The following is an 18,329-nucleotide window of genomic DNA, read 5'->3' on the forward strand; positions in this document are numbered from 1 at the left end:
CAGCTATGTGGGTTTTATTGCAGGAGTGTAAAAGCTCCAGCTCGGTTATTCCTGGGGCATCCTGTTGTCAGCATGGAAGCGCGGTTTATGGCTGATCGTATCCTCTGATATCAGCAACTGGCCTCAAAGCTTTGAAGTGTTAAGAAGAACATCTTGCCATATGGACTGCCCTTTGTTCCCAAGAAAGAAGAAGTCATGATGGACACGACGGACACGGAGGTCCTGAAAGACACATAAAGATTTATAGGGCATTGTAAACTTGCCATATAAGGCAGTGATGGAAAAATACTGGCACATGTATTTTGGGTATAAAAGGTGTCTAAATGTAAGCTTTCGGGGAGAGAGACTACACTAGCTTCCTGAGCGTTTCTAAACGCTCCGGTATCTAAGCTCTCTCCCACCTGGGTGAGTAGAATAAAGAGGTTAAATGATTTTGGTTGTCTGACTATTCTGTTAATAGGTCACGAACTACAACAGCTGAAGATCATGGTCAGTGTACGACAACTTCTTCTTTGACTCCTCCCATTTCCTCCAAAGCCGAGGCATAGCTATGGGCACTCGCATGGACCCTAGCTATGCCTGCCTCTTTGTAGGGTATGTCGAACATTCCCTGTTCCAGACGTACACTGGCACCATCCCCAAACTCTAACTGCTACATTGATGACTGCATTGGTGCTACCTCTTGCACCCATGCAGAACTCACTGACCATACATTTCACCACTAATTTCCATCTGTTCTTAAATATACTTGGACCATCTCCGACATCTCCCATCTCCATCACAGGAGCCAGACTAGTGACCGACATCTACTGCAAACCCACTGACTCCCACAGCTATCTTGACTACACTACTTCCCACCCTGTCTCCTACAAAAAGTCTATCCCCTACTCCAAATTCCTCCATCTACGCCCAGGATGAGGTGTTTCACACTAGGGCAACAGAGATGTCCTCATTCTTTAGGAAACGGGGCTTCCCGCCTTCCATTATAGACGAGGCTCTCACTAGGGCCTCCTCTATATCCCACAGCTCCACACTTGCTCGTCCTCACCTTCCACCCCATCAGCCAGCGTATACAACAAATTATCCTCCAACATTTCCATCACCTCCAACGGGATCCCACTACTGGCCACATCATCCCATCTTCTCCCCTTTCTGCTTTCTGCAGAGACCGTTCCCTCCGTAACTCCCTGATCCACTTGTCTCTTCCTACCCAAACCACCCCCTCCCCGGGCACTTTCCCCTGCAACCGCAGGAGATGCAACACCTGTCCCTTTACCTCCCCCCTTGACTCCATCCAAGGACCCAAACAGTCTTTCCAGGTGAGACAGAGATTCACCTGCACCTCCTCCAACCTCATCTACTGTATCAGCTGTTCCAGATGTCAACATCTGTACATCGGCAAAACCAAACGCAGGCTCGGCGATCGTTTTGCTCAACACCTTCGTTCAGTCCGCCTAATCTCCCGGTGGCCGAGCACTTCAACTCCCCCTCCCATTCCCAGTCTGACCTTTCTGTCATGGGCCTCCTCCAGTGCCATAGTGAGGCCCACCGGAAATTGGAGGAACAGCACCTCATATTTCGCCTGGGCAGTTTGCAGCCCAGTGGTATGAACATCGACTTCTCCAACTTTAGATAGTTCCTCTGTCCCTCCCGTCCCCTCCTCCTTCCCAGATCTCCCTCTATCTTCCTGTCTCCACCTATATCCTTCCTTTGTCCCGCCCCCCTGACATCAGTCTGAAGAAGGGTCTCGACCAGAAACGTCACCCATTCCTTCTCTCCTGAGATGCTGCCTGACCTGCTGAGTAACTCCAGCATTTTGTGAATAAATACCTTTGATGGTCAGTGTGAGGGGAGCCGGCACCGGGGGCGGTTCCGCGCGCTATGACGGGAGGGGGGCGCTATGACGGGGGGGGCGCTATGACGGGGGGGGGGCGCTATGACGGGAGGGGCGCTATGACGGGGGGGGGGGGCGCTATGACGGGGGGGGCGCTATGACGGGGGGCGCGCTATGACGGGGGGGCGCTATGACGGGGGGGGGCGCTATGACGGGGGGGGGCGCTATGACGGGGGGCGCGCTATGACGGGGGCGCGCTATGACGGGGGGGGGCGCTATGACGGGGGGGCGCTATGACGGGGGGGGGGGGGGGGCGCTATGACGGGGGGGGCGCTATGACGGGGGGGCGCTATGACGGGGGGGCGCTATGACGGGGGGGGCGCTATGACGGGGGGGGGCGCTATGACGGGGGGCGCGCTATGACGGGGGCGCGCTATGACGGGGGGCGCGCTATGACGGGGGGGCGCTATGACGGGGGCGGGGCGGCGGTTTCGCGCGCTATGACGGGGGCGGGGCGGCGGTTTCGCGCGCTATGACGGGAGCGCGCACGGCGGCGGTTTCGCGCGCTATGGCGGGAGCGCGCCGGGGCGCCGCCATGTTCTCGGGGCTGCAGGAGCTCGGCATTGCCAGCGGGGACGAGCTGAAGGAGACGCTGACCAACTGCGCAGAGCCGCTCAAGGCCATCGACCAGTTCCAGGTGCGGGGCGGCGGTGGAGGGGAGGGGATTGGAGTGCTCAGGGTGTGGTGAAGAGGAGGCAGGGTGGGCATGGGGACTGTGCAGGTGGAGAGGGGCCGAGAGTGAGCAGCACCAGGGGACCCCATGATTTGTCAACAATGTCAGGCTCTATCCTCCTCTATCCCACCCCTCTCCCCCACCCCTCTCCCCCACCCCTCTCCCCCATTCTCTCCCTCCCCCATCCCTCCCCCACCCCTCTCCCCCACCTCTCTCCCCCACTCTCTCCCCCACCCCTCTCCCCACTCTCTCCCCCACCCCTCTCCCCCATTCTCTCCCCCACCCCTCTCCCCCATTCTCTCCCCCACCCCTCTCCCCCACCCCTCTCCCCCATTCTCTCCCTCCCCCATCCCTCTCCCTCCCCCACCCCTCTCCCCCACCTCTCTCCCCCACTCTCTCCCCCCACCCCTCTCCCCACTCTCTCCCCCACCCCTCTCCCCCATCCCTCTCCCCCACCCCTCTCCCCCATCCCTCTCCCTCCCCCATCCCTCTCCCTCCCCCATCCCTCTCCCTCCCCCACCCCTCTCCCCCATCCCTCTCCCCCATCCCTCTCCCCCACCCCTCTCCCCCACCCCTCTCCCCCACCCCTCTCCCCCATTCTCTCCCCCACCCCTCTCCCCATCCCTCTCCCCCATCCCTCTCCCCCACCCCTCTCCCCCATCCCTCTCCCTCCCCCATCCCTCTCCCTCCCCCACCCCTCTCCCCACCTCTCTCCCCCACTCTCTCCCCCACTCTCTCCCCCACCCCTCTCCCCACTCTCTCTCCCATCCCTCTCCCCCATCCCTCTCCCTCCTCCATCCCTCTCTCCCATCCATCCCTCTCCTCTCCCCTCCCCCACGCCTCTCCCCCACCCCTCTCCCCCACCCCTCTCCCCCACCCCTCTCCCCCATCCCTCTCCCCCATCCCTCTCCCTCCCCCACCCCTCTCCCCCATCCCTCTCCCCCATCCCTCTCCCCCATCCCTCTCCCCATCCCTCTCCCCATCCCTCTCCCTCCTCCATCCCTCTCTCCCATCCATCCCTCTCCTCTCCCCTCCCCCATCCCTCTCCCCCATCCCTCTCCCCCATCCCTCTCCCCCATCCCTCTCCCCCATCCCTCTCCCCCATCCCTCTCCCCCATCCCTCTCCCCCATCCCTCTCCCTCCCCCACCCCTCTCCCCCATCCCTCTCCCTCCCCCATCCCTCTCTCCCCTCCCCCATCCATTCCTCTCCCCTTCACCCTCCGCCCCCCCCTAACCCGTGTTCATTTTTGAACATTATTATTATCCCTTTCCAAACACTCAGATTGAAAATGGAATCTTGCTGCCATCATTGCAGTCGGCTCTGCCTTTCCTGGACCTGCACAGCATTCCCCGGCTGGAATTCCACCAGTCTGTATTTGATGAGCTACGAGAAAAACTGCTGGATAAAGTTGCCACCATAGCATCAGAAGGAAAGGATGGTGACAGGTAGGTTACAGATCACACACGCATGAGGCAGAGGTAGGAACAGGACTGGCAGCTCAATGTTCTCAGGTACTAATGCTGTAGGTGGGAGACAGGATGGGCTGATAAAGCAGTGGGTGTTTATTCACAAAATGCTGGAGTAACTCAGCAGGTCAGGCAGCATCTCAGGAGAGAAGGAATGGGTGACTGAAGAAGGGTCTCGACCTGAAACGTCACCCATTCCTTCTCTCCTGAGATGCTGCCTGACCTGCTGAGTTACTCCAGCATTTTGTGAATAAATACCTTCGATTTGTACCAGCATCTGCAGTTATTTACTCAACCTCAAGCAGAGGGTGTTGATCATCGTGCTGATACTTCAGTTTGTGTTTAGTTTATTGTCACGTGTGCTGAAGTACAGTGAAAAGCTTTTGTCGCGTCAGTACATGATTACAATCGAGCCATTCACAGTGTATTGATACATGATGAGGGAATAACGTTCAGTGCAAGGGAAAGCCAGCAAGGTCCGAACAAGGATAGTCTGAGGATCACCAATGAAGTAGATAGTAGTTCAGCTTTGCTCTCTGGTTGTGATAGGATGATTCAGTTGCCTGATAACAGTTGGGAAGAAACTGTCCCTGAATCTGGTGTGCGTTTTCATTCCTTAAGAGTGTTTCTGATCTGTTGGAGAGGTGTTTGGGGATTTTTCTTTATTATAGAGAGATTTCTTGTGTCATCAGCGGTGGAGGTCTTCCTTGGCCTACCAGTCCCTTTGCGATTAGTAAGCTCACTAGTGCTCCCTTTCTTCTTAATGATGTTCCAAACAGTTGATTTTGGTAAGCCTAAGGTTTGGCTGATGTCTCTTAACAGTTTTATTCTTGTTTCTAAGTCTCATAATGACTTATTTGACTTTCATTGGCACAACTTTGGTCATGTTGATAAACAGCAATAAAAGTTTCCAAAGGTGATGGAAAGATTGCAGGAAAGACTAGGTCTCTTATACCTGCATTAAGGAGGCAATTAAACACACCTGAACAATTACAAACACCTGTATAGCTATGTGTCCCAAACATTATGGTGCTCTGAAATGGGGGGACTATGTATAAACACAGCTGTAATTTCTACATGGTGAAACCAAAATTTATAAAAATGGCCTTTAATAAAATCTGACAATGTGCACTTTAACTGCATGTGATTTTTTTTCTATTACAAATCTCAAATTGTGGAGTACAGAGGCAAATAAATAAATGATGGATCCTTGTCCCAAACATTATGGAGGGCACTGTACCTGTGATGGGCCATTCTTAGTCACGTGTATGACCTCACATGTCGCACACGTGACCAGTCATTTGACCTCTGACCCTAAACAAATATTGTCAGTATAACATATAAAAATTTCACTTGATAAACTTCGACATATATAAGTCATATATATAGTACAAAACAATAAACCTGTAATGCTTTCAGATTTAGAAGAGATGTATTCCACAGTTTTTCACATTTTTGGTCACACACGTGACTAAGAATGGCCCAGATGCTTTCAAGGAACTAAACATAGCACAAAAAGTAAGGAAATTTGTGTTTGGTAGATTATTTCTTTGTTGTAACAATGCTTCTTGGCAATAAATCTTATACCGTTGGAAGGCCTGTTTATTTCCCTTTTAAATGGTGCCACATTTGTAACGAACATGCATTTGTGGGATGAGCAGCAGAGCTGAGTATGTGGGTTGCGCCCATGAAAGATCTGCCAAATCTTCTCTGCCAATGCCAAACAGCTTACTGCCATTGACTCTTGTTCGGTGTTGTTTGGTGGATTGGATGATTGAAGTCTGAAGAAACAAGACATATTGGCAATTAAAATTCTGCTGGTACAAGGTGAAATTGAAAAGTACCTGGAATGGTATGTCATCTGGGACTTCACAAGGGTGGAACACATCGCATTTGTAATTTTTTAAAAATATAGTTACACACAAGAAAGCTCTTTGTCTATCTTCACTTTTGTGCACATTTGTACTATAATTCAATAATATTTTCTGATCATTTTCCCTAGGTACAACAAGCTGGAAGATCTGCTGGGGAAATGCTTTCCATTGGTTAAAGTCCCCTCGATACAACCCGTTGTAATGTGTGTGATGAAGCACTTGCCCAAGGTCAGAATAGTTTCAGAAAATGACGTTATTATTGAACTCAATTTGAGCTCGAGGGTCTTTAAGGTCACAGTCACACAGCTCAGAAAGAGGTCCTGCGGCCTACAATATCCAAACCAATCATTGAGTTGTACAGCACGGAAACGGGCCCCTCGACCCAACTCGTCCATGCCAATCAAGATGCCCCATCAAGTTAGTCCCATTTGCGTGCATTTGACCCATATCCCTCAAAATCTTCCGATCCATCCACTTGTCCAAATGTCTTTCAACTGTTGTCATAGTACCTGCTTCAACTACCTCCTCTGGCAGCTCGTTCCATATACCCACCACCCTCTGAAAAAGTTGCCTCTCGGGTTACTATTAAATCTTTCCCCTCTCAGCTTAAACTTATGTCCATTGTTTCTTGATTCCTCTTCCCAGGATTTTAAAAAACTGCCTATATTAACCCTATCAGATCCTTTTGTGGTTTTCTACATCCCTATAAGATCACCCCTTTGCCTCCTGTGTTCCAAAATAAACTCCTAGCCTGCCCAACCTTTCCCCATAGCTCAGGTCATCGAGTCTTGGCAAAAGGTGCAGAAACCTGAAAGTGCGCTCTGTCAGACTCGGGATCAACTTTGTTCAGCTTCTGAATGGTCTTTCCTTAAGCAATGTTACTGCCCTTCACCTCTACCCAATTGTGTACATTGGACTCCTTTATCCATTCCTCAACCCATTAGCCCAGCAGATCCTGCTGTAATTTCTGATAATCATCTTCACTATCTACGATACCACCCACTTTACTTTTTTTTTTACTGTCATCTCCAAACTCACTAATCATGCCTTGTACATTCTCATCTATTAATACCCTTCCTATATCTGGGTGATCAGACCTGCACACAGTAATCCAAGTCTCACCAGTGACTTACACTGCAGCATCATGATGTCCCATCTTTTGCACTCAAGTTATCTCCTTGCTTGCTTCCCTTCGTATCCTGGGATAGATTCCATCTGTCACTGAGGATCTTAATGTATTTCAAGATACCTAACACTATTACCTTAATATTGAGATCCCCGAGAATATCAAAATAAGCCTCCCTAATGTCCTCATCATCCAGTTAGACATTTTGGCCGGCATGAGTATATTGGGCTGTGGGGCCTGCTTCCATGTTGTATAACTCTATGAATCTCTAATACTATGCTAGAAACATTTGCTAGAAACTGTCCAATGATCCAAAAATGTGAGTCCTCCTTCCTACACTTTAGCCCCACATTCACCTCGCCTTTCATCCTATTCCCATAAACGTACGCAAATGTCTCCGGAAGTAACCCAGAGCTTACAACCTTGCAGTTCCCGCTCTTTAATTGTGATCTTGCTCCCTTCACATTGGTCTTTTTTATCTAAATCAATCGTACCAAGGTAATCTTGACTTTTGGTTTTAGTTTAGTTTAGATTAAAGATACAGCGCAGAAACAGGCCATTCGGCTCACCGGGTCCGCGCCGACCAGTAACCCCGCATATTAATACTATCCTTCACCCACTAGGGATAATTTTTACATTTACCAAGCCAATTAACCTACAAACTTGTACGTTTTTGGAGTGGGGGAGGAAACCAAAGATCTCGGCGAAAACCCACGCAGGTCACGGGGAGAATGTACAAACTCCATACAGACAGCACCTGTAGTCGGGATCGAACCCGGGTCTCCGGTGCTGCATTCGCTGTAAGGCAGCAACTCTACCGCTGCACCACCGTGCTGCATTTTGTTCCCTAATTTTTGTCAAGTTGGGAATACATTCTTCAAACTAATGTTTGAAAGAATTATTGGAGGGAAGGATGTTGGCCACCCATGCTGGATATCCAGAATTCACACCCCTAGCTTACCTAATTTTTGCTTTGCTTTTTCATAACAATCCTGCCTTGCATTCTTTGTTATAGGTGCCGGAAGAAAAGCTAAAGCTAGTAATGGCAGATAAGGAACTCTACAAGATATGTGCCACGGAGGTCAAGCGTCAGATCTGGCAGGATAACCAGGCATTATTTGGAGATGAAGTCTCCCCATTGTTGAAACAGTACATAATTGAGAAAGAAAACGCACTCTTCAGCAGCGAACTTTCCGTCCTGCATAACTTCTTCTCGGCATCCCCCAAAACCAGACGCCAGGGAGAGGTACAGATTATAATAGCATTATCGTTCCTGCCAGAAAAGTTTACAATTGTGCACTAGCCATTTAAAGTTCTTGGCAACATAGAAGGAATGCATTTCAGTGGCAAGCATAATTTTGTCTATTAGTAGACAGTGTAAGTCTTTGCATATGGTGTCATTCATTGTTCTCAAATTGCAATTCCTGTGATTCATTAATATCCTGGAATACAGTTCGTACATGTGGAATATGACATAATCTTTCAAATCGCATGTTTTTTTTTGTACAAGAATGAATCCACCTTCAACCCAGGTATTTCCAATCAATCCAACTACTGCCCCGGTTCGCTCTCAATGGATGGTGTTCCCCTCAGTGGTGGCATACAGTACACACAAACCAATAACAGCTTGTTCCTGCCCTGGTTACACATTCTGAACTGAATATGGGCAAAGAAAATTGAATTTTAAAGAGGAGAGTGAAGTAACTCTCTTTCAGACCAAGGTAACATTTGTGGCAAAGCAGACCTAAGAGGATTAATGTGCAGAGAAGATTGGCAAAGATATTACAATAATAATAATAATAAACATTTATTTTTTATAGAGCTTTTCCAAATGCTCAAAGACGCTTTACAAAAACAGTCAAGACATAAAAACAAACAAACGAACTGTCCTGACGGAGAAGCGGCGAACAAATAGCGCCAGCGTCCTCTCACGTCAGGTTCCGGCAGTAGACAATAAAGAACACAAGACACACAATTACAATTTTTAACACAAACAGCCATCACAGTGATTGCTCCAGGCACACCCTCACTGTGATGGAAGGCAAAGAAAAGTCTTATCTCCTCCTCATTCTTCTCCCGTGGTGCCACGAGGCGATCGAGGCTCCCAACTTTTGAAGCCCCCACCGGGCGATGGAAAGTCCCATTGCCTGGACTTGAAGGCCTCAGCTATATGGAGGGGTTAGGCAGGCTAGGACTTTATTCCCTGGAGTGCAGGAGGCTGAGGGGTGATCTTATAGAGGTGTATAAAATCATGAAGGAATAGATAGTGTGAATGCATAATTTTATCCCTAGGGTAGGGGAATTGAGAACAAGAATGCATACGTTTGTGAGAGGGGAAAGATTTAATAGGAACCTAACGGAAGTGAGTATATGGGACGAGCTACAGGGGAGGTAGTGAGACAGGTACCATGACAACATTTAAAAGACATTTGGACAGGTACATGAATAGATAACGTTTAGAAGGATATGGGCCAAACGTGGCCAGCTGAGACTAGTGAAGTTGAGGCTTCATGGGCATGTTGGGTCTAAGGGCCTGTTGCCATGATACATGACTATAATCTCTAGGTAGGTTAAAGTGAAACTGCAATTAGAAGATACTTGGAGCATGCCTCATTCTTCTCTTCATGTACAAAATTAATGAGAGGTACAGGAAAATACAAAAGAGCTTTAGAAGACTAATAAAAGAATGATGATATCCATCAGGAAAGAATAGAATACTTGAGTTCACTGGAAATGTGAATGCTTTATTGAATATTTCATTATCGTCAGTGTACTGGGTGCCCCTATGTGACGTGATTGAGATCAATTAAATTAAATGTAGTATTATTATTTATGAATATTCCAATGCTGTTGAATAGTCCATTTGTGGAGAAAAATAAAATAATTGCCTTTTAAAAAAAAATAATCAAGTAATCTAATGGGAAATTATTTTCCCGCTATGTGTTGAAATGCACAACTGGTGGAAGTGAATAGCATAGATAACAGGAAAGGGGAAGGAGGAGATGCTGTATGGAGCCAATGGAAAATGATCAAAATCCTAAGCGAATACTCCTTGTTCGTATTCACTCGGAGAATTACTTGGAGGCTGGAGAGTTAAGGGAGGAACACAATGATATTCTAGAGCATGTCTGTACCAGAAAGGAGCAAGTTCTAGGAATAATGGACTACATTAGAGAGGATAAATCTCAGGGAAGGATGGGATCTATCCCAGGATGTTCAGGGAAGTAAGGGAGGAGATTGCTGGGGCTCTGATGGAGATTGCTGCACCTTTGAGCTACCAGTGAGGTTCCAGAAAGCTGGAGAACAGTTAAAATCATCTTGTCCAAAAAAGGGCAGTATGGATAAGCCTGAAAACTACACCGATGAGTATTGCATCTTTGATAGTAAGTTGTTGAATATTCTAAGGGGCACGATTTATGTTAACTTGAATAGACGCCTACTGATCAGGAGTCAACGTGGTTTTGTGCAGAGGAGATAATGTTTCACAAATCTGATTGAGTATTTTGGAGCAGTAGCATAGAAGATTGCTGAAGGCTGAGAGGGAGAAATGGACTTTAGTAATGCTTTTGACAAGGTCCATATGGTAGACTAGTCCAGTTAGGGTGCAAGATATCTTGGAGAAACTGGGTCCAAAATTGGCAGATTTGTTCGCATTTGACTATATCTCAATTATTGTAAAGAATATAGTATGATATGGTTAACTTCATTTCAGACTACTTATGTGAGGTGTATAAAATCATGAGAGAAATAGATGGGGTAGATGCACATAGTCTCTTGCCCAGAGTAGATGAATCAAGGACCAGGGGACATAAATTTAAGGTGAAGGGGAAAAGATTTAATAGGAATCTAAGGGGGTAACTTTTTCACGCAAAGAGCGGAGGGTGTATCGAACAAGCTGCCAGAGGAGGTAGTTGAGGCAGGAACTATCCCAACATTTAAGAAACAGACAGGTACATGGATAGGACAGGTTTGGAGGGATATGGACCAAACACAGTCAGGTGGGATTAGTGTAGCTGAGGCATGTTGTGGTCAAAGGACCTGTTTCCCCACTGTATCACTTTATAGCAGTCAATATATATATTCTAACGTGTTAAGTTTAATTGAAGATGTGGAGAAAGCCCGTTGTTTGCAATATTCTCATGTTTTTGTTTTCTCTCTGTGTATAGGTGGTTCAGAAATTAACCAACATGATTGGGAAAAATGTGAAGTTGTATGACATGGTGCTCCAGTTCCTACGGACTCTCTTCCTACGCACAAGAAATGTCCATTATTGCACGCTGCGGGCAGAGCTCTTGATGTCTTTGCATGACCTCGATATCAGTGAAATATGTTCAGTGGATCCTTGTCACAAGGTGACATGACAGATGTTTATAAAATCATGAGGTGTATAGAAAATGTGGATGGTTACAGTCTTTTTCCCAGGGTAGAGGAATCTCAGTCTAGAGGGCATAGATGCTGTGTGAGAGTAGAAATAGTTAAAGGAACTGCAGAGGAAGTGTTAGTGGCAGGTACAATTACAACATTTAAAAGATATTTGGACAGGTACATGGAGAGGCAAGGTTTGGAGGAATATGGCTTCACAAAATAACTTGTGAAGCCATCTCCCTTCCTTCTAATTTCACAATTATGAAAACAAAGCTAATGCAGCAAAGGGGAAAGTAAAGTGACAAACTGGCTATGATTGTTCCTGGGTTTTCTTGCCATGCCGACTTGATGGGCCGAATGGTCTAATTCTGGAGCTTTAACATAACTTATCTCCAGGAAAGGCTTCCGAATCAAGATGTACCCTTAATGCTCTCGTAATTATTTCAGAAATCCATCAGTGCACTTGATATGGGGATATGTTCTCCACACTGTTATTGCATTAATTATTGTAATACAGGAGGTCAGGCCTGACCTGCTGAGTTACTCCAGCATTTTGTGAATAAATACCTTCGATTTGTATCAGCATCTGCAGTTATTTTCTTGTATATATATATATATATATATATATTGTAATACAGGACATCTGCAGTTTTGCCTTTCAAAAATAGTGCTAGTTCATACCTGAGTGTTTTAAGAAAAACTGACATAATAAAAGAAAGCATAAAAATTATATTATTCCAAGGTATTATAGAAATTAGATTACAATTTTGATTTTCATTGCTTTAACAAACTTTCATACTGTCCAATTTTGGTCAATGTTAATATCTTTTTTTTAAAATTCTGACGTGTAATTTAACAAATCTTGCAGCCAGCAATGCATAAAATAGTTGACCTATTTCTTTGCAGTTTACCTGGTGCCTTGATGCTTGCATTAGAGAGAGATTTGTTGATGCCAAGAGAGCTCGAGAGCTGCAGGGTTTTTTGGATGGAGTTAAGAAGGGCCAGGAGCAGGTATTGGGGTGAGTACGATTTCATTGAACAACCATTCCTTACATAGAATCCACAGAACATTTATAACACTAGCCGGGCTTGGACCCATTGTGTCCAAATCTCTCCTGCGAGCCCAGTCCAACCCTCCCCCCAACTGACGACACTCACCCACTTCATCCCCCCTTAAAACTCCCCTAGGGCCGAGGGGGGAGAGGAAAGGGGAGAGGGAGCCACTCATCCCAGACCCGGGCGGCCATCTCATCGGCCAGCAGCAGGAGAGCTCTGCCCCCCCCCCCCACATTGGCCGCCACTCCCGTCACTTGGGCGGGTCCCGCCACCCTCCAAGGGGCAACCCTCCCCCAACTGCGCATGCGCAGATCCGGCGGCCATCTTACATAAGTATTAGATCAACGGGCCCCAACTGTGCAGGCGCGGACCCGTTGGGTTCCCAATGTGACGTCAAACACGGAGGGAGCCAATCAGGATGCGCCCCAAGTGAGGGGGAGGTGGTAGAGCCAATCAAATTTATTAAAGTTTAAAAAGTGAATATAACTTTAAAAATATAACAACCATTTGAACCGCAGGCAATGGAGAGTAAGGTGGGCCTAAAATTGTTGCGGTATCGTGTACCATTTTGGCTGTATTTCGGGTACGTACAAAGGGACAACGGACAAACAAGATGAGAGTTTTAGTAATAAGATTCAACCTTCTATGTCTGTCTAGTAAAATTTCCCATCCCACAATTTACAACCTTTATTCCTAATTGTCCTTTTCCACAACTTTGCCACATCTAACTGAATTATGACAACTGCCATAAAAATGTTCTGCTGATGCACCTTCCACCCAGCCAGCTTCATTCCCACAAATTAAAAACAAAGTTGTTACACTCCCGCCCAACCTCTCGCTGGGCTTCTATATTCAGAATAAAAAGTTCTCCTGCATGACATTTAGCAATTGTAGGCTATCCAACTTTGACGTGGAGTGTTTCCCGTTAGCAGAAATTCGGTCCTTCCTTCTTGCGATGGTTGTTCCCGGGTTGTTGCCATCGATGTCCAAGACCGCCTTTCTTTTACATGATTTTTTTCCTTCAATCTTCCATGGGAATCCAGGGCTCTCACGACGCCCACATCAATCATTTCAAGTTGTCACATCCAAAGGCTGAATAAACAAAATACAACTTCTATCCTTATCAGACGAGAGAGATCGTAATTATGTTGCCTGTCCACACATTCTTTCTCATCATACAATCTTTTGGAAGATGGTTGTTCCCAGGCACCATATCTTAAGGCCACACTACATAACCTTGTAGCTTTAGCTCTCATAGATGCTAATCATGTGACCTATTTCAATGTACTTGTTTGTTTTCATGGTTCAGCATTTCTCTCTCTACATAAATCCATCCTCCCAAAGCCTGACACACAATGCTGGAACAACTCAGCGGTTCAGGCAGCATGTCTGGTGATCATGGATAAGTGATGTTTTGGATTGGGACCTGCTTTACTGAGCTTTGAATCTGGCTCCCTCCTTCTTGTGACGGTTGTCGCCATCAATGTTATTGCATTCTTCCAAAGGAAGTATTTGTTTTACCCAGGGCACCCATGACTCTCATGTTATCACTCATCCAAAGGCTTAGTAAACAAAACACATTGTCTTTTAAATCCCTGATAAATCCCCAGGGCCTGATGGTCTGCATCCCAGGGTACTTAAGGAGGTGGCTCTAGAAATCATGGACGCATTGGTGATCATTTTCCAATGTCCTATCGATTCAGGATCAGTTCCTGTGGATTGGAGGGTAGCTAATGTTATCCCACTTTTTAAGAAAGGAGGGAGAGAGAAAATAGGAAATTATAGACCAGTTAGTCTGACATCAGTGGTGGGGAAGATGCTGGAGTCAATTATAAAATACAATTGCGGAGCATTTGGATAGCAGTAACAGGATCGTTCCGAGTCAGCATGGATTTACGAACGGGAAATAATGCTTGACTAATCTTCTGGAATTTTTTGAGGATGTAACTAGGAAAATGGACAGGGGAGAGCCGGTGGATGTAGTGTACCTTGACTTTCAGAAAGCCTTCGACAAGGTCTCACATAGGAGATTAGTGGGCAAAATTAGAGCGCATGGTATTGGGGGTAGGGTATTGACATGGATAGAAAATTGGTTGGCAGACAGAAAGCAGAGAGTGGGGATAAATGGGTCCCTTTTCAGAATGGCAGGCTGTGACTAGTGTGGTACCGCAAGGCTCGGTGCTGGGACCGCAGCTATTTACAATATACAGTAATGACTTGGATGGAGGGATTAAAAGTAATATTAGCAAATTTGCGGATGACACAAACCTGGGTGGCAGTGTGAACTGTGAGGAAGATGCTATGAGGTTGCAGGGTGACTTGGACAGGTTGTGTGAGTGGGCGAATGCATGGCAGATGCAGTTTAATGTATATAAGTGTGAGGTTATCCACTTTGGTGGTAAGAATAGGAAGGCAGATTATTATCTAAATGGTGTCAAGTTAGGAAAAGGGGACGAACAACGAGATCTGGGTGTCCTGGTGCATCAGTCACTGAAAGGAAGCATGCAGGTACAGCAGGCAGTGAAGAAAGCCAATGGAATGTTGGCCTACATAACAAGAGGAGTTGAGTATAGGAGCAAAGAGGTCCTTCTGCAGTTGTACAGTTCCCTGGAGAGACCACACCTGGAGTACTATGTGCAGTTTTGGTCTCCAAATTTGAGGAAGGATATTCTTGCTATTGAGGGCGTGCAGAATAGGTTTACTAGGTTAATTCCCAGAATGGCGGGACTGTCTAATGATGAAAGACTGGATCGACAAGGCTTGTATACACTGGAATTTAGAAGGATGAGCGGGGATCTTATTGAAACATATAAGATTATTAAGGGGTTGGACACGTTAGAGGCAGGAAACATGTTACCATTGTTGGGGGAGTCCAGAACCAGGGGGCACAGTTTAAGAATAAGGGGTAGGCCATTTAGAATGAAGATGAGGAAAAACATTTTCAGTCAGAGAGTTGTAAATCTGGAATTCCCTGCCTCAGAAGGCGGTGGAGGCCAATTCTCTGAGTGCTTTCAAGAGAGAGCTAGATAGAGCTCTTAAGGATAGTGGAGTCAGGGGGTATGGGGAGAAGGCAGGAACGGGGTACTGATTGGGAAAGATCTGCTATGATCACATTGAATGGTGGTGCTGGCTCGAAGGGCCGAATGGCCTACTCCTGCACCTATTGTCTATTGTTTTATCAGACTAGTGAGAACATAATTATGTTACCTGTCCGCACTTTCCACGGTCCACGCATTAGAGTCTGAAGTAGGGTCCCTACTCATAACTTCACCTTTACATGGTCTCCAGAGATGCTGCATGACCTGCTGAGGTACTCCAGCACTTTATGTTTATTTTCATAAACCAGAATCTGCAGTTCCTTGTTTCTGCATTCCTCCCAAAGCCTGTTGGGATATTTGATGTGTTGTCACATAATATTGCTTCCTACTCCTTTTGTTTATTATATGCATCTGGGGCCACTTTGATGTGGAATGCTTAGTTACCACTCTGTCTGTTGTAGTGACCTCTCAATGATCCTCTGTGACCCGTTTGCAATAAATACATTGGCTCTGAGTACTGTGAAGAACCTACAGGAGTTGGTCAGCCAGGATGCATTACCCAGAGTAAGTACTGTTTGGCATCTTTTCTGAAACCTGGTGCCTTGTCTCAGCCATGTTTCACTTGAACTTGACCTTCATAATTTTAACACGTTTGTACCCAGGTAGTTTCCAGAATAGATTTAGACACATTTTGATATTTAAAATATTCTGACACCCTCCAAGGGTAGCTTCTGACATATTATAATGTGTAACTGGTTATTAAATAGTGTTCAAAATTTGTCAGCTGCTACTTTAATGGCAGTAATTGTTTAAAAAAGGCTAAATAGAGAATATATTTAGAGCAAGACTTCATAGACAAAAGGGAATAAAAAAAGGTGACAGTACTGCACGGTTGGTCAAGGAATGCATTACTTCAGTATTGAGGGAGAATAGCCCCGTTAACTCCTCAAATGAAACCATACAGGTAGAGATTAAAACAAAAATAAAGTGTTGTCACTTTGCAGACCTGCTAATGGTCACTGGGAGCAAATCGCAAATAGAGTCCTCCACGGAAACAGGCCCTTTGGCCCAAAGCCCATGGCAACCAAGATGCCCCATCTACAATACTCCGACCTTCCCATCTAATCTTACTAAAACTCTGACTTGTATGTATATTTGTGACAGTGATTTCGGCTGATTTCTGCAAAACGGTGAGGCGTAGCGCCACAATTTTTGCACCGCCTTAATCACACCGCTGGACGCTTGCCGAAAATGATATTGTTATTTAATTCGGTCGTATATTTTTTAAGTTACAGAGGTTTAAAAGTCTTTTTTTAAATCTCTCATTTTTTCGGCTGATTTTCGGCAAAAACGGTGAACCGTACCGCCACGATGTTTGCACCGCCTTAATCACCACGCTGAACGCTGCTGGAAAATGATATTTTTATTTGATTCGGTCGTATATTTTTTAAGTTACAGAGGTTTTAGTTTTTAAAAAAAAATTCCAGCCGTCTTTTCCATGGCCTTCAGCGTGTGACGTCAAAATGCCCATGCACCCCCCTCCTACTGATTTATTGAAGGCTTTCAGCGTGGCGCTGCTGTGCGTCTGTGCCCCTCTCTCCCCTTGCTTCTCTCCTCTCTCCCACACCCGAGAGATCCTCTCCCCGCTATCTCCCCCCCCCGGATCTTTCACTGATGCTCTCTCCCCCCCCCCCGGACCTTTCACTAATGCGCTCCCCCCTCCCCCCCCGACCTTTCACTGATGCGCTCCCCCCCCCCCCCGGACCTGTTGGTGCTGGGGGCAAGAGAGAGTAGGGGAAAGGGGTGTGCTGGCGAAAGGGGGGGTGGGGGAGAGTAAGAGTGTGTCTGGGGGAGAGAGAATGGTGGCGGGGTCTGAGAATGGGGACTGGGGAGGGGGACAACAGGGGTCGTCCGGAGGGGGCTTGTTGGTGGGGGAAATAGGGGTACTGGGAAAAGGGGAGGTCGTGGGGAAAGGGGGGGTGTGGGGAGAGTAAGATTGGGGTTGGGGGAGGTGAGAATGGGGGGTGTGGCACACTTGGAGAGTAAGAGTGGGGCTGGGGGAGGAGAGAATGGGGGGTGTGGGGACGGGCCCAACGGGCCCTCTTTGCTAGTATCCTTCTAAACCTTAGATAGACGCAAAATGCTGGGGTAACTCAGCAGGACAGGCAACAGCACTGGAGAGAAGGAATGGGTGACGTTTCAGGTCAAGGGTCTCGACCCGAAACGTCATCCATTCCTTCTCTCCAGAGATGCTGCCTGTTCCGCTAAGTTATTCCACCTGTGATGGTAACTTCAGCCACTTTTCGCTTGCCATTACTTCACAGAGAGTAGGAGTGATCGATCTTGACGCAGAGCCCCAGCAGAGAGATCTTCAAGACGTTTCAGTTTAATTAGTAATTTATTGAAGTAGTTGTACAAAACAGGTCTGTAACTCCCCAAGAATTCAACTCTCGTCACGGGTCTGGTAAGAACTATATCTCTCCATACTCCCAGTGTCTGCCCCCTCCTGTCTCTAGTTCCAGATATACTCCTAATTCTGGCTCCTCCCTGTCCATTATGCCCATATATCTATTCATCTCACGACAACCGCCAAGTGGGCAAAAATAATACAGCAAGATACAAAATAATATGCTAAATTAGTTAACATAAACACACATGGCTCCTACACCACCATTGATCATTGGTTTAAAAATAGCATCTGCAGTCCCTTCCTACACATTCCATCTAAACCTTTCCTATCTATGTACTTGTCCAAACGCCTTGTAAATGTTGTTGTAGTATCTGCCTCAACTCCCTTCTCCACCAGCTTCTTCCACGCAGCCACCCTCTGAGTGAA

General features: G+C 46.7%; 1 protein-coding gene across 2 annotated transcripts in view; it reads left to right on the top strand.

Moving 5' to 3' along the window:
- Window positions 1-1,737: 1,737 nt before the first annotated feature.
- Window positions 1,738-18,329, top strand: part of nelfb (negative elongation factor complex member B) — a 41,988-nt gene continuing 25,396 nt past the window's right edge. Inside the window, exons 1-7 of one of the 2 annotated variants that reach the window (XM_078425802.1) lie at window positions 1,738-1,838; window positions 3,850-4,013; window positions 6,037-6,136; window positions 8,050-8,280; window positions 11,201-11,386; window positions 12,306-12,418; window positions 15,955-16,057. In XM_078425802.1, the coding sequence (XP_078281928.1) occupies window positions 1,836-1,838; window positions 3,850-4,013; window positions 6,037-6,136; window positions 8,050-8,280; window positions 11,201-11,386; window positions 12,306-12,418; window positions 15,955-16,057 (900 nt within the window). In that variant the 5' untranslated portion in view covers window positions 1,738-1,835. Of the gene's footprint in view, window positions 1,839-2,357; window positions 2,532-3,849; window positions 4,014-6,036; window positions 6,137-8,049; window positions 8,281-11,200; window positions 11,387-12,305; window positions 12,419-15,954; window positions 16,058-18,329 lie in introns of those variants that run through there. The other variant, XM_078425803.1, reaches the window with a different exon arrangement.

The sequence above is a fragment of the Rhinoraja longicauda genome, chromosome 31 (assembly GCF_053455715.1).
Source record: "Rhinoraja longicauda isolate Sanriku21f chromosome 31, sRhiLon1.1, whole genome shotgun sequence".
NCBI classification, from domain to species: domain Eukaryota; kingdom Metazoa; phylum Chordata; class Chondrichthyes; order Rajiformes; family Arhynchobatidae; genus Rhinoraja; species Rhinoraja longicauda.